The 15,580-nt window shown below is 41.0% G+C and overlaps 1 protein-coding gene across 5 annotated transcripts in view; it reads left to right on the top strand.

Annotated features, from left to right (window-relative positions):
* mtfr1 (mitochondrial fission regulator 1) overlaps positions 1-3,933 on the top strand; it is a 42,846-nt gene extending 38,913 nt beyond the window's left edge. For all 5 annotated transcript variants that reach the window (XM_080194164.1, XM_080194167.1, XM_080194165.1 and 2 more), the window contains 2 exons: positions 341-506; positions 1,395-3,933. In XM_080194164.1, the coding sequence (XP_080050290.1) occupies positions 341-506; positions 1,395-1,463 (235 nt within the window). In that variant the 3' untranslated portion in view covers positions 1,464-3,933. The remainder of the gene's footprint in view (positions 1-340; positions 507-1,394) is intronic.
* Positions 3,934-15,580: the final 11,647 nt, after the last annotated feature.

Below are 15,580 nucleotides of genomic sequence, written 5' to 3'. Positions count from 1 at the left end.
AACGGAGTTGAGGAGGAACTTCTTCACTCAAAGGGTGGTGAATCTCTGGAATTCTCTGCCCGTTGAAGTGGTGGAGGCTGCCTCGCTAAATATTTTTAAGAAGCGGGTTGATGGGTTTTTGATAAGAGAAGGGATTAAGGGTTATGGGGAGAGGGCGGGAAGGTGGAACTGAGCCACGACAGATCAGCCATGATCTTATTGAATGGCGGGGCAGGCTCGAGGGGCCAGATGGCCTACTTCTGCTCCTATTTCTTATGTTCTTATGTTCTTATGAAACGTTGGTTGATAATGCCAACAGAAGTGATTGGATGTAAAATGAAAAGATATAACTTCATTACAGATCTTTGGATGATTTAAAGCCCAAACAAGAGCAATCTGTAACAGATCCAACAGCGTTAATAGCAGCAGCTTTGAAACGCAAATTTGCACATCGCTACAGAAATGACAGCTGTAGTGAAAATCAATCTTCAAATGCTGACTTTCAGGCAAGCACAGAACCCCCAAAGGTAAGTGGAAATGTAAGGTAGTTATTCAAAATTCACTTCTTTCAAATGAAGTATTTCAGAAATATGAAACTGTTGATCTGTATTTTTGAGACAATAATGTGAAATATTCTCCCCTCTTTCTCTTGTGAAGCCCCTTTTTACTTCATAGAACACAAACCCTTCAAAGTACACCTTGGGGACTTTCACAGTAACTTCACTGCAGTGTTAATGTAAGCCTACTTGTGACACTAATAAATAAACTTAAAATCAATTTTGGTCAACAATTCTTAGCTTTCCACTCCTGGTTATATGGCTTTAACCTTCTGTGGCTCTATCCTTTCTTTTACCCCACCTTTTGTTGCAGAGGTTTCTGTTGTTTAGCTCTACTCTGGCATTCCTTCCCTAGATCTGTCTGTTCCTCCATTTCTTTCCAGAACATTCTCAAAACCCAATTTTGAACCAAACCAATAGGCATTGTTTCTAATTTGTCCACCATGGCCCATCATTCATTCATTCATTCTTCTATGCCTCATGTCAGCTCTATAATGAGGCCTTTTCTATGTATGAATGCAAGTGAATGTTACTTTTACATTGTTGGTGTTGTGATGATTTTTGATTTGATTTATTATTGTCGCTTTATTATCATAGAATGAAAAGTATTGTTTCTTGCGTGCTATACAGACAAAGCATACCATTCATAGAGAAGGAAACGAGAGAGTACAGAATGTAGTGTAGTCATAGCTACAGTGTAGACCCATTGCCCAGTTAAAAATGGTAATGGTTTCCTTCGAATTAATGTTCTTTGTCCTCTAAAGTTTAAATCCTCTACTAAGAGTAAAGTTTAACAAAGCAAGCTGACAACCAGGAGTTGAAATTTATGAAATGTTATCCTACTTTTCTTTCTTATAGTTTGGACAACACATGCTGAAGCCAACAGGAAAGCGAAAACCATTGTTAGGAAACGCACCTCAATCTTGATAGGGCAGGAGGAGGGAAAGGCTTGTACTTTTCTAATGGTTCGGACTTTAATTCACGTGAGATTTGAAAATGTGTGAGGAAATGCTATTACAAAATCTTTGTGGTTTACGTAAGCAATACTTCTAAAATCAGGATTTTAAAAATGTAAATGTTACCATTTGGTTTACTGACTTGCTTATGTGCCAATTGCTGTTTTGCATGTACTCACAAGGAGGAAGCACTTCTGCAGCCAAATTCAAGTATTTGAAGTTATTGTGTTGCTGTTTATATGTTTGTCTTAAATGAGGCACCTGGACTGATTAAATTGAATTTGATGGTTGTTTTAATTATGTTTTAAGTAAGCCAAACCATAGCATTTTCTTCCTGTGTTGGCATTCACGTTGTCATTTAAACAATTATAAGCTGTGGTAGTCACTTGCAGCGATTACTGTAGATTTGGCAAAGAAATTATGCTGTATACCTATCTTGAAATCCATATACATCACAGGGCACATTTGAAAATCAAATGGTTACAAAAGTTTTCAATTTTTATTTAGTTTAATTCTTTTTATTTAAAATATGAATGCGGATAATGATGCACAAGGATATTCAGTCGTAGATGTGAGAGGCCTGAACTACCATTTGCAGTTAATGTTGAGTTATCTCTTGTCTATTATTACTTACAATTAACTTTCCTTGCTGAATCTCAACTTTTTAAACCACCTCTTCCTGTTTAAAGTTAAAAATTGACTAAATGAAGGCACCTAAAAAAGATCATATTAATTATAACTCTTGATAACTAATTTGTAAAAGAAGTCTTGATGATAGAACTCTTATTTCAAATGCCATTCCTGAACATTTCATATTTGAGCTTTGTTCATAAACAGGGATATTTTAGGTGATGTTTATAGCAGACATGCATTTCCATCATTTTAATAATTGGATGCAAAGCATAAAACGTTGCCTCGTGCCTATGGTATTTTTATTTGGATAGTAACCTGGAAATACACTAACTTCTATAGTACAGTGCTGCTTCAAATTGGACCAAAATAACTTGTGGCATAATATATATTTACATTAAAACTTCACTACAGCTGTTGAAATTTTCCAGATCCACTTGACATAGAATAGAAATAGAGTAGGCATTAGCTTAGCTTCAGAAGACCTAGGAGATGTGTGATACTTTTAATTCCCATGTTTGTTACACAAAAAAAATTCCTGCACAGCAATGTAGGTCTGCTGAAAAATTACATTTTATTTTCCACAATGGGAAATATGTTTGATCTATTTTTTAAATGTAATGTATTTTGTATAACTTGAGTGGGGGGCATGGGAGGGGTGTGCAAGGTGTTTTAATTTTTTAAAAGTGGACCCTTTCTAGCATACAGAATTGCCTGAGCTGCAGCTTTGAAAAAGGAAAGGTAGTTTTAGAAAGAAAGTATTTCTTTTGCGTGTGTCTATTTGTTTTTAAACATGTAATTCAGAGAGCTGTATCGACTTTTGAGACATGCCCCACTTTGTTATGAAAAGAGGCGGCAAAGCATCTGCTCTCCACGCATAGTTATTTAAAAATTATCAGCACTCGGGAGAAATTAAAGTGGTTCTTCTGTGAAGTGGTTCTCTAATTTTGACTTTGACCATTTGAAAATCAAATGGTTACAAAAGTTTTCAATTTCTTTTTATTTAGTTTAATTCTTTCTATGTAAAATATGAATGTGGATAATGATGTACAAGGATATTCAGTCGTAGATGTGAGAGGCCTGAACTACTATTTGCAGTTAATGTTGAGTTATCTCTTGTCTATTATTACTTACAATTAAATTCCCTTGCTGAATCTCAACTTTTTAAACCACCTCTTCCTGTTTAAAGTTAAAAATTGACTAAATGAAGGCACCTAAAAAAGATCATATTAATTATAACTCTTGATAACTAATTTGTAAAAGAAGTCTTGATGATAGAACTCTTATTTCAAATGCCATTCCTGAAAATCTCATACTTGAGCTTTGTTCATAAACAGGGATATTTTAGGTGATGTTTATAGCAGTTGAAGGAACAAAGCCACAGTTCATTATCTATTGGTTCACCATCAGTGCTTTTGTTGATCAGTTTGCATTTCTAGCAAGAATAGCAGCACGTGCTAATTCTTGGTATAGCAAACTGAAATTGAAGAAAAGCAAATCCTTATGTATTAATGTGTATTCTATTAGCTTATTCTATTTACGGGTAATAAGTAAATTATACATTCCCAAACATTTTTGCATGTTTAAATAACATTTTATAAATTTGGAACTGTGCTGCTTTCAGTTGTGAGATCTGATATGCTTTTCAAAAATCTAAATATAAGCTCAATGTAAAACACGTACAATACTGTTCCTTATTGTTCAACATTTATTACCATCAAATTCTTGGAAAATGTTGGAAATAATTTTTGCATTTTGCATTATTTGTTTGAAATGTAAATTCAACACTAAAGGTTATTCAATTATAAAAATGGTTCTGTTGTTATTTAATTGGTTTCTCCTGAACAGGACGTATTATATGGTGATTCTGTTGGAAGGGTTTTACACATTCATGTCCATATTATATATTTTTGTATCACACCAAAGGCAAGCATCTACTGTTGTGCCAAATTAAAAGTCAGCAATTCAGTAACTGTATTGAGACCACATGCAAAATTAGTTGTGCTTTTTGCACCTGCAGCTGGTGACTAGCCATCTTTTAAACATGGTTTCAAATGAATTAAACCTGGCCTGTTTTATTGTCTTTTAATATGTATCATAGAATCCCTACTGTGCGAAAGGAGGACATTCAGCCCATCAAGCCTGCACCAACAACACTCCCGCCTCGGCTCTATTCTTGTAACTGCACGTATTTATCCTTCTAATCCCCCTGACACTAAGGGGCAATTTTGCATGGCCAGTCCACCCAACCGCACGTCTTTGGACTGGAAGAGAGAAGCTGAACTTTCAGTCATCAGAATTTTATACTTGTCTTGAGTGGGCTTGCACGGAACTGTTTCAATACTGGTATGAAGCCAATGGCGCTCTATTGCTGTCGAAGCTCTTCACACAGTGCCACTTGGCACAGTGTAACTGGAACATTAGGGAACAAACACCAATGCTCTGTACAACTAGCAAATCATCCTATTTTCATGTTCCATTCGCAATAAGTGCATATAGGGATGGGCAGTAAATACTGGCCAGTTAGCAATGCCCATGTCTCACGAATAAATTTTAAAAAATTCCAATATTTCACGTGTATTCCTAGTCACTTGCTGCACCTGCCTGATTCGTGTACCAAGATATCCCAATCCTGCTGTGCCTCAGTTCTCCAATATCCCCAGTTAAATAATGTTGCTTTTCTATTCCTGCCAGCCAGAGTAGATGAGTTCACATTTTCCACGTGGCTCTCACTCTGCCAAATATTTTCCCGCTCGCTTAGCCTGTCTATCCGTTTGTAAACTCCTTATGTTCTCAACATAGTTTAACTTTTATTCCTATTTTTATGACATCAGCAAATTCAGTAACTTTTCATTTGGTCCCACCATCCAAGTCACTAATATAGATTGTAAATAGTAGAGGCTCCAATACTGATCTCTGGCTTGTTGCATCTGCCAACCCAAAAATGATGTATTGATCTCTACTGTTTCCTGTTGGATAGCCAACCCACTAACCATGTTATGCCTATATCACCAAGCTCTTATGAACATCATGGGATCATCTTTTGCAGTAGCCAGGCACAAAGAACAACAGCAGCCCAGGATCAGGCCCTTTGGCCCAACGAGCCCACGCTGCCATTTTAACATTGAGTCCCCCCTCCACCCATGACCCTTATCTATGCTTATGGCATTCCACATTGAGGGATAACTATTTAGGGACAATTTATTATCACCAATCAGCCTAATAGCACATCTTTGGGGTGTGGGAGGAAACCAGAGCACCTGGAGAAAACCCACACAAGCATGGGGAGAATGCACAAACTCCCACAGACACTGGCTCAAATCCATGTGTCTGCACAGCAAACAGTGATAGTCACTGAGCTGTCGTGTTGCCCAGCATCTGGTCCAGTTTAAGCGTACACTAATGACATGAAGTACTAGGCTATTCTCGAACATCCAAGAGCAGCCCTTGTATGACCCATTGTGTGTATGCCCCTCGTTGGACAAGGCACCTTCAAATCGGTCCTGCTAAATTTATGTACTCCCTTTGCCTAATGAGACATCATGCAAGAAATAGTTGATTCGTTTCAGCAGTAATTATTGTAAAGAGAGACATCTCGCTGAAGCTTTTCATCTTGTACTCATCAGAACAAGCACAAGAATGCCAAATTGCAAATGATCGCAATTTATCCCACAGGACAAAAGGGCGGTTAAGTGAGAACATTCTGAATAGTTAATGTCTTCAATTACAAGTTAAAATTCCATGTTTTTTTTTGTTACAGTAGCCAAATAAAAATCTCTGAGATAAATTCCAGTTCACTAAATAATCAATTTGACTTTTAAAATGGGAAATAATCTTATTCTTCCTGTAAAACTATTTACATAATTTCCTAAACCTACCAGGAGAGCTAGTAACCTGTTTCTAAGTATTCCATTATTGCTATGGATGGGGAAAGCATTGTGATTCCACAAGCCTCCAACAATGGTATGAGAGCATAATGGCACTGGACTAATTATCCAGTGGTTCAAATTCCAGCACTGGTTTGAGAACCTGATTTTAAAAAGCTATTGGCATTTGTAAAAACCCAGCTGATTCATGTTCTTGAAGGAAGGCAATCTACCAAGCTTTTGGCCAATGTGGGACTGTAGTCTCACCAACAAGGCTGACTCTTGACTGCCTTCTAATATAACCTGGTAAAGGTCACATCTAACAGTGATATCAACCTACTGAGTATTTTGTCCATCACAAAGTAAATTAAACTGTTGTGCATAAAGTTCAAGAGAATTTATAGTTGCTCTTTTTAATGCCTTTAAAAAAAGCCTTGAAAAAAATTTAACTCTATCTTTGTTCCAATCTTCTGTAAGAATTGAAACTATTGTAAATTTAAATTTTTCTCTAATATGCAGAAAGTTTTGTTTTGTTTTTGAAACTTCATTGAAGGAGCCCTCTAGTGCTGAATATCATTGAAGTGAGAACAAATCAGAAGGTTGTGATTCAGTAATGCCACGTATACATTTTAAAAGAATGGGAGCTTCAACACAAGGAGGAAGAGTGCACAATGTTAGTTTTCAGGTAGAGTGGCTCTGAAAGTGAGAAAAAAGCTTGACAGAGGGGAATTCATCTATAATGACATGCATTCACCAATGAAGAAGACTTGATAAACTAATGGGACAAAAGGCTGACAAATCCATTAGACCCAAATCCTATGATCGCAAAAGTACAAAAGATGAGTTCATGCATTAGTTTTTAACCTTCTAAAAGTCCCTAGATTCTGGAAGATACCCAACACACTAGAAAACTGTGAATGTAACACCTTCAGTCCAGAAAGGAGTGAGACTGAGACAGAGACAAGAAACTCGGCTAGTTAGCTTTATGGTTGCCATTAGAAAAATGCTGGAATAAGGAAGCAGTAGCAGGACAATTGGAGAACTGGTTCGCTCAGTTGGCTGGATGTGGTTCAGAACACCACCAACACAGGATTTGATCCCTGTTCCAGCTGAGGTACACTTGGGGATTATATGGTTGAGATGGTTGTTCGATGGAGGAATAGAACAGCAGAATATTATGAAAATGGAGAGATCTATGAATGCTGCAGTATGAGAGGAATCTCTGTCTGCATATATTAATCACAATGTTAATGTGCAGGTACAGCAAGTAACTAGGAAGGCAAATAGGATGTTGACCTTTAGTGCAAGAGGGATTGAATATAAAGTTAGAGAAGTCTTGCTACATCTGTACAAGGTATTGGTATGACCACACAGAATACTGGCACAATCTTGGTCACTTATTAGAGGAGGGACATACTTCCACAGTTAGTAGTTCAGAGAAAGTTTGCTAGGCAGATTCATGGGATGAAGGGTTTGTCTTATGGGGTAAGGTTGAGCAGCTTAGGCCCATAGTCTAGAAGGAGAGGTGATCTTAATGAAACAAATAGGATTCTGACATGCCCTAGCAGGGCAGATGCTGAAAAGGGAGATGATTAAATTATGAAGGTGTTAACATAAGACATTGGACAGAATTCTCCTCTTTTGAGGCTGTGTGTGGTGGAAGGTGGCTCTGGCAGAGCCTGTTCCACTGACCAGACTAGTGGGATCCTGTGCCAGATTGTGTGTAAAAAGTCTGACAACGGGTTTTAGTCCAACCAATTCTTGGGTTCATGTTGCACTGTCTGTAACCCCTGTGACTTGCCTGGGTTTGCAAAACCTCACTTACTGTACTGGCTGGAGACAATACACATCTCTTTAACCTGTGATCAGTGCTCCTTCCACTCACATTGTCAGCCACTTCAGGTCTTGAACAGCAGGTTAGGTGTAAGGATTCGCATTCTAATCAGTAATCTCTAAACCGTCTGTGCTTTATATGCTGTGTCTGAGGCCAGAACTCTCCATTCACCTGACGAAGGGACTAACCCCGAAAGCTTGTGAGTCTATTATCAAATAAATCGGTTGGACTAAAACCTGGTGCTGTCAGACTTTTTACTGTGTTTACGCCAGTCCAACGCTGGCATACCCACATCCAGATTCTGTGCACAGAACCTCATTGATTGTGCACTTCCCCTCTGATCCTCCTGGCCAGCTGGCAGCTGATTTGTCTGCCTATCAGGTGGTAGGTTCAAAGGTCTGTGACATATTTAAATACCAGTAATTGATGTTGATGCTTTTGATCCCGTTTGTGAATTTTCATGAGCCTTGTCAAGGTCCTGCTTCCCTCCCCTCAATATTCCCTCTGCCTTCCATTCTACATCATTCCTGATATCCTTGCCAAACTGTGTGCCCTCACTCTACCCACCCCCTCCTTTGCACAGTCCTCTTTCTACATTGTCCCTCTCCTGACTTGATTGTGCACTCCACCCCCAGTTGATACTTTGATCTTTGTTGTGGTGATTGCATGAGTCCCACTGCACAGCGATGTCCAGATGGACACTGGTGTGTGGTACTAGGGGAAAGGAGACACCAGTACTCCCAACCCTAGGTGTAATACAGATCAGATTCAGTGACACAGGAGAGACCATGGATCCAGCAGCACAATGCTGTCCATTAAGACCACCTCAGCATAAAGTTGGAAAGTGGGCACCATCAGCCTCAGCAGAGTTATGTATTCTATGGCATGAAGTTGTTGCACTCTTAGACTCAGGTGCACCAATGACCACCTTGGGCATGCCACTTGTTAGCAATTAGGCTTGATACTAATATAAATTCCAACTGGCATGACACAAGGCCTGATGGGATGATGTTGACAGGCAGCTGTGTTGGACATTCATAAGATGCAAATAGTGTTCATGCCACTAGCCAGTGAGTAGACTGACCAGCTACTGACACCATTAATCCATCTCTGGGAGAATTGCTGCACCATTTCAGACAGCACACAGTGGTTAGCACTATTGTCTCACAGTGCCAGGAACCTGGCTTGGGTCATTGGCTGTATGGAGTTTGCACATTCTCCCCATGCCTGTATAGGTTTCCTCCCAGAGTCCAAAAGATGTGCAGGTTAGGTGGATTGGCTGTGCTAAATTAGTGTCAGGGGGTCTAGCTAGGATAAATACATGGAGTTAAGGGAAAAGGCCCTGGTTGGGATTGTGGTTGATGCAGACTCGATGGGCCAAATGGCCTCCTACACTGAAGGGATTCTATGATTCTAAACCAGTGGGTTTCCCCCTTTTTGGCTCCTGCTAGATTCCCTGCTCTCATTTGCCACCAATCCCCTGTGGATAGGATGGGAGAATATACATACCTGTATCCTGTCCTCTATAGTTGTATTAGTCACAAGTAGTTAAAGACTTGCTGTTAACACACAGGCTTTTCTAAACAGACACATTTTGCAATCAACCCCCTGCCTCCCTCTTATTAAGGCCCGAAATTGTTACAAACAAAATCAGAACCAGCCAGAAGTCTACAATGGGGTTGAATAAAAATGTGATATTACACAACCTTGTGTTGAAACTTCATTGGAACAATATAGAAAGCCAAAGTCACAGTGGGTCAGAGCATTGAAGCCGCAAGTGATAGATTCAAGATTGGCACTGGCAGCAGACAAAATGGAGGCATTCCACAAGGTATTTCCATAAGATGTATTGATTTTGCTGAAGTATTGCAATATCAGCAGAGAATACTATGCACTAAGTTGCAGTGTACCAACTTGCTAGCGGATCCAGCAAAGGTATTTGGGTTGAAATGGAAGAAACAATGTCAAAGGAAGGAAAGCACATGGTAGGAGTGACAAAAAAAATTGAGAGTCATGGAGAAATGATTCCTTTGTAAAACAGATGGAAAGTGTGTCTGATTTGTGTAGGAGCGGGCAGAAACTGAAGACCAGTGGCACTATCACAGTTGAGAATTGATGCAGAGGGTCTTTGGTTTAGGCCAGAAATTTAAAGTGGCAAATGGTTTGAGAACAATCACATGTACGTGGGTGGGGACTACAGCGAGGGGGCAAAAAGAAAGGCTGAAATGATTGGCCTACCAGAACAACTTTGTGGAGAAACAGAATTTAGCTGTGTTGGACTAAAGATTAGAGGGTGTGAAGGTGGTGAGTGTGAGGATAATGGGGGTGATGGGTATGGGGGTGGGGAGAAATGCAGAGCAGGTGAGGCCTGGGAAATGATGGATTGGTGGCAGCAGTTTTCAATAAACAGATCAAGGTGGCAGGATTTGTAGCAGGAAGGCTCCTGATCAGTTTCAACATTGTGTAAAACGTGGAATTCACAGAGATAGAACATAGAAAAGCTACAGCACAAACAGGCCCTTTGGTTCACAAGTTGTACCGATGATATCCATACCTACTAGGCTTACCTATAACCCGCAATTCTATTAAGTTCCATGTACACATCCAGAAGTCTCTTAAAAGACCCTATTGAATTTGCCTCCACCACCACCAACGGCAGCCGATTTCACTCACCCACCACCCTCTGAATGAAAAACTTACCCGATATCTCCTCTGTACCTACTCCCCAGCACCTTAAACCTGTGTCCTCTCGTATAGAGGGAGATAATAGATGGAATATAGGAATGTGAGATTGAGGGCAGATTATTTTAAGGTGAGAAGCAATAGTAAAAATAGGGCAGGGGTGAGATTCAAAGAATAATTTATAATTGTGTTGCAAGCTTTGTGTCTTGTGAGATGATGATCTGTGCAACTCTGTTAATCTTCAGGGCACAAGCCTTGGCAAAATATAAGAGGGCATGGGCTATACAAATATCAGTTGAAGAATACAAAGCCCTATGTTTGCCACCAGCTTGGTTACCAAAGCTGCTGGAAAGGTGACAGATTTAGACATCCATCCACCTTGAGGCTGTACTCCAGACTGTGTCAGGATTTTCTCCCTTAGCATTTCCCACATTATCCTCGAGGCAGTGAAGCTATTTGCCCACAGCTGGGAGTTTGGTTCATGAGCATGAGGGTTTATCCATCTGCTGATGGCCCTGCACACCTCAAGTCTGGGACCAAACCACCTCAAGGGTTCCTCTGGAGCTTTACCCTGGGGCTGCGAAGGACTCCACTTCCACTTGTCACTACAAGGAGGTATAATGGAGGGGAAAGAGCTGACATTAAGTCCAGATGACTTTTTGTTGAAGCTGTGACAAAGGGTCAGCTGGACTTGAAATATCAGCTCTTTTCTCTCCTTACAGATGCTGCCAGACCTGCTGAGATTTTCCAGCATTTTTTTCACTTTTGGTTTCAGATTCCAGCAAATGCATTAATCTGCTTTTAATAAGAACATAAGAACATAAGAAATAGGAGCAGGAGTAGGCCATCTAGCCCTTCGAGCCTGCCCCGCCATTCAATAAGATCATGGCTGATCTGTTGCGGCTCAGTTCCACTTTCCCGCCCTCTCCCCATAACCCTTAATCCCCTCTGTTATCAAAAATCCATCAACCCGCGTCTTAAAAATATTTAGCGAGGCAGCCTCCACCACTTCAACGGGCAGAGAATTCCAGAGATTCACCACCCTTTGAGTGAAGAAGTTCCTCCTCAACTCCGTTCTAAACCGCCCCCCTTTTATCTTGAGGCTGTGCCCCCTAGTCCTACTGTCTTTTTTGAGCGGGAAGAGTCTCTCCACCTCTATCCTATCCATCCCATTCATCATCTTATACGTCTCAATGAGATCTCCCCTCATTCTTCTAAACTCTAACGAGTACAAGCCTAGTTTATTCAGCCTCTCCTCATAGCTCAACCCCCTCAACTCCGGTATCAGCCTAGTAAACCTCCTCTGCACTCCCTCCAAGGCCAAAATATCTTTGCGCAGGTGTGGCGCCCAAAACTGCACACAGTACTCCAGCTGCGGCCTCACCAATGCCCTGTACAGCTGCAGCAAGACCTCCCTACTTTTATATTCAATCCCCCTCGCTATGAAGGCCAGCATCCCATTCGCCTTCCTGACCACCTGCTGCACCTGCAAGCTGGGTTTTTGCGACTCATGCACAAGGACCCCGAGGTCCCTCTGCACCGTCGCCTGCTGCAGTTTTTCGCCCCGTAATAGTCCTTCCTACCATTCTTCCTACCAAAGTGGACCACCTCACACTTGCCAACATTAAATTCCATTTGCCATTTCCTGGCCCATTCGCCCAGCCTATCTAGATCCTTCTGCAGACTCTCCACACCCTCCGCACAATTTGCCTTTCCCCCAATCTTGGTGTCATCAGCAAATTTCGACACCCTACACTCGGTTCCCTCCTCCAGATCATCTATATAAATGGTAAATAGCTGAGGCCCCAGCACCGACCCCTGGGGCACTCCACTAGTCACCATCCGCCAATCCGAATAGCACCCGTTGACCCCCACTCTCTGCCTCCTATTTGACAACCAATCCTCTATCCACGCTAACACCCTACCCCCAACTCCATGTCCCTCGACCTTCTGCAATAACCTCTTGTGAGGTACTTTGTCGAACGCCTTCTGAAAATCTAGAAAGACCACATCCACCGCCCTAGACACATCCTCATAGAACTCCAGTAAATTATTTATTTTTGGCACAGTGGAGCACTTACTGACAAGAGAAGTGGTGTATTACGTGTTTGACACTGTATTACATGTTTGACACTGCTTTTCACATTGTTGTTGGAGAAAACCAGTACAGGGAAAGCTAGAGGCAAGTCAACTCTTCACTCATAAACTAGACACATCAATTCTACATAAGGAGATATTAGGCAGGCGACCAAAAGCTAGATTGAAAGAAGTAGCTTTTGAAGAACATTATAAAGTAAAAAAAAGTGGATTTATGGAGGGAATTCCAGCTCTTAGGGCCTGAGCAACTAAAGACACAGCTGCCAATAGTGAAGTGATTAGAACAGGAGCTTTGAAAAAAAGCCAGAAGTGACAGTGCCAGAGGTTGCAGGACTGGAGAAAGGCTGGAAAGTCAACACCATGGAGAGATTTGAAAACAAGGATGAGAATTTCAAGATTAAGGCATTGCCAGATTGGGAGTCAATGTAGGTGAGTGATCAATGGGATCATAAAGCGAAAAGAAAGATGAAACAGCAGAAAGGGCAGCATCCGAGAGCTCGCTGGAGCTTGTAATCCATGCCTCCTAAAATGGAGAGAAAATCTTGTTAAGGAGCCAGATTAAATGAATGAAGTAGAACAGAAGACCAGGCAGTTGTGAAATAAAGTAAGTCGATGATTACTTTGAGAGAGATTTCAGACTGCAAAATGTTCAAACAGCTTTCCAATTTATGACTCGATCAGGACCCATCACTGAGGAACTAAATAGTACCGGAGTTGAGGGGGTTGAACTATGATGAGAGGCTGAATAAAGTAGGCTTGTACTCGTTAGAGTTTAGAAGAATGAGGGGAGATCTCATTGAGACATACAAGATGATGAATGGGATGGATAGGATAGAGGTGGAGAGGCTCTTCCCACTCAGAAAGGACAGTAGGACTAGAGGGCACAACCGCAAGATAAAGTGGGGGGGTTTAGAACGGAGTTGAGGAGGAACTTCTTCACTCAAAGGGTGGTGAATCTCTGGAATTCTCTGACCGTTGAAGTGGTGGAGGCTGCCTCGCTAAATATATTTAAGACACGGGTTGATAGGTTTTTGATAGGCAAGGGGATTAAGGGTTATGGGGAGAGGGTGGGAAAGTGGAACTGAGCCACGACAGATCAGCCATGATCTTATTGAATGGCGGGGCAGGCTCAAGGGGCTAGATGGCCTACTCCTGCTCCTATTTCTTATGTTCTAATGTACTGCAGCAGCAGAAGGGAGGCAAAAAATAAACAAATGGTGAAGAAAGCAAAAGGCTAGAGGAACGTAAAATGAGAGAAAAACATCAAATCAAGGGCAGGGTGAGGGGTGCTTTATCTTTCCCTGCTTTATGCTACAGGAGTTAAACTAAACAGAGGTTAAAGACAAAATATTGTGGATGCTGGAATGAGAAAATCTCAGCAAGTCTGACAGCATCTACAAAGAGAGAATAGAGCTAATGTTTTGAGTCAGAATGCCAGGTCATTGCATGTCTTTAAGCCAAATAGATAGGTTCTTGATCAATAAAAGTATCAAGGTTTATGGGGACAAGGCAGGAGAATTAGGATAAAAATCATATTAGCCATGATTGAATGGCGGAGCAGACTCAATGGGCTGAATGGCCTAATTCTGCTCCTATATCTTGTGGTCTTATGGAACTCAAATTGATTATGTGATTAGCATACATGTAACCCTTGTTTCACACTCTCTAGGCTGGCATCTTATTTTCAGTTATCTTTGGTGCTACTCTTGTATTGTCCACATTGTCACATGACCAAACCAGGTTCAATCAGCTGCAAAAGAAAACACCAAATTGCAAGTCAAAACATCTGCCCAATGACTGTCCAAATCAAAATACAATTTTAACTTAACTGCATGACACAGCCTAACCAAAGAACAATAAAAAATCATTTCCACAAGGCCAGAGCCAAATAAAGCCTTGCCTCTATTTCAGTGTCTTATCAGAATCAATGAATTCAGGATTTCTAACAATCTTATTGAAAAAGGTATCTGGCGATGTAGGCAATTTTTTTAATTGACATTGTATGTTTTATCTATGCTTCTGTTTTAGACTATATATACAGATGTTTTCCCAGTTAGAGATGAATGTGAAGTGGAGGCTACTGCATGCTGATGGTTGTTTCTAGGGTTGAATGGGGCTCAGTAGCTACCCATTAGGTCTGTAGATGTTGGGTGATGCACTTAAGAACAGAAACGTCACCTATACTTTTTAAAAGTGAAAAAAAACTGAAGGCAGAAGAGCACGGGCAGCTAGTGATACAGATGAACAAATCATTAAAAAGCATCAGGTCTGCCCAGCAAAATAAATAAAATGCAAACAAAGCACAGATTTATTTCTAGCAATATAGAATTCAAAGTAGTTAAATTGTATGCATGTCGTACAGGACTCAGGACAGAGTACTGTGCACAGTTCTATGGTGTTATGAACACAACTTTAGACAAATTGTGTTTTGAAATGTCCCCTCTAACTTAAGGTGAAATAGAATGTTCTGAAAGGGGGATGGTGAAGTCATGATAAATACCAACATGCCCATGTGAACTGGTTAGCATGGGAGAGAAATGCATTGAAGTGTCAACTGACAGTTTTAACACACTTTCACAGAACCACACAGCTACTGTTTGAGGCACAAGAAACAAAGAAGCTACTGTCATGGAGAGAACATAAGAACATAAGAACATAAGAAATAGGAGCAGGAGTAGGCCATCTGGCCCTTCGAGCCTGCCCCGCCATTCAATAAGATCATGGCTGATCTGTCGTGGCTCAGTTCCACTTTCCCGCCCTCTCCCCATAACCCTTAATCCCCTCTCTTATCAAAAACCCATCAACCCGCTTCTTAAAAATATTTAGCGAGGCAGCCTCCACCACTTCAACGGGCAGAGAATTCCAGAGATTCACCACCCTTTGAGTGAAGAAGTTCCTCCTCAACTCCGTTCTGAACCGCCCCCCCTTTATCTTGAGGCTGTGCCCCCTAGTCCTACTGTCTTTTTTGAGCGGGAAGAG

This window comes from Carcharhinus amblyrhynchos, chromosome 8 (genome assembly GCF_965287045.1).
Source record: "Carcharhinus amblyrhynchos chromosome 8, sCarAmb.v2.hapA, whole genome shotgun sequence".
NCBI lineage: Eukaryota > Metazoa > Chordata > Chondrichthyes > Carcharhiniformes > Carcharhinidae > Carcharhinus > Carcharhinus amblyrhynchos.
The sequence above is the reverse complement of the archived record's forward strand: the minus strand, read 5'-3'. Positions and strand labels throughout refer to the sequence as shown.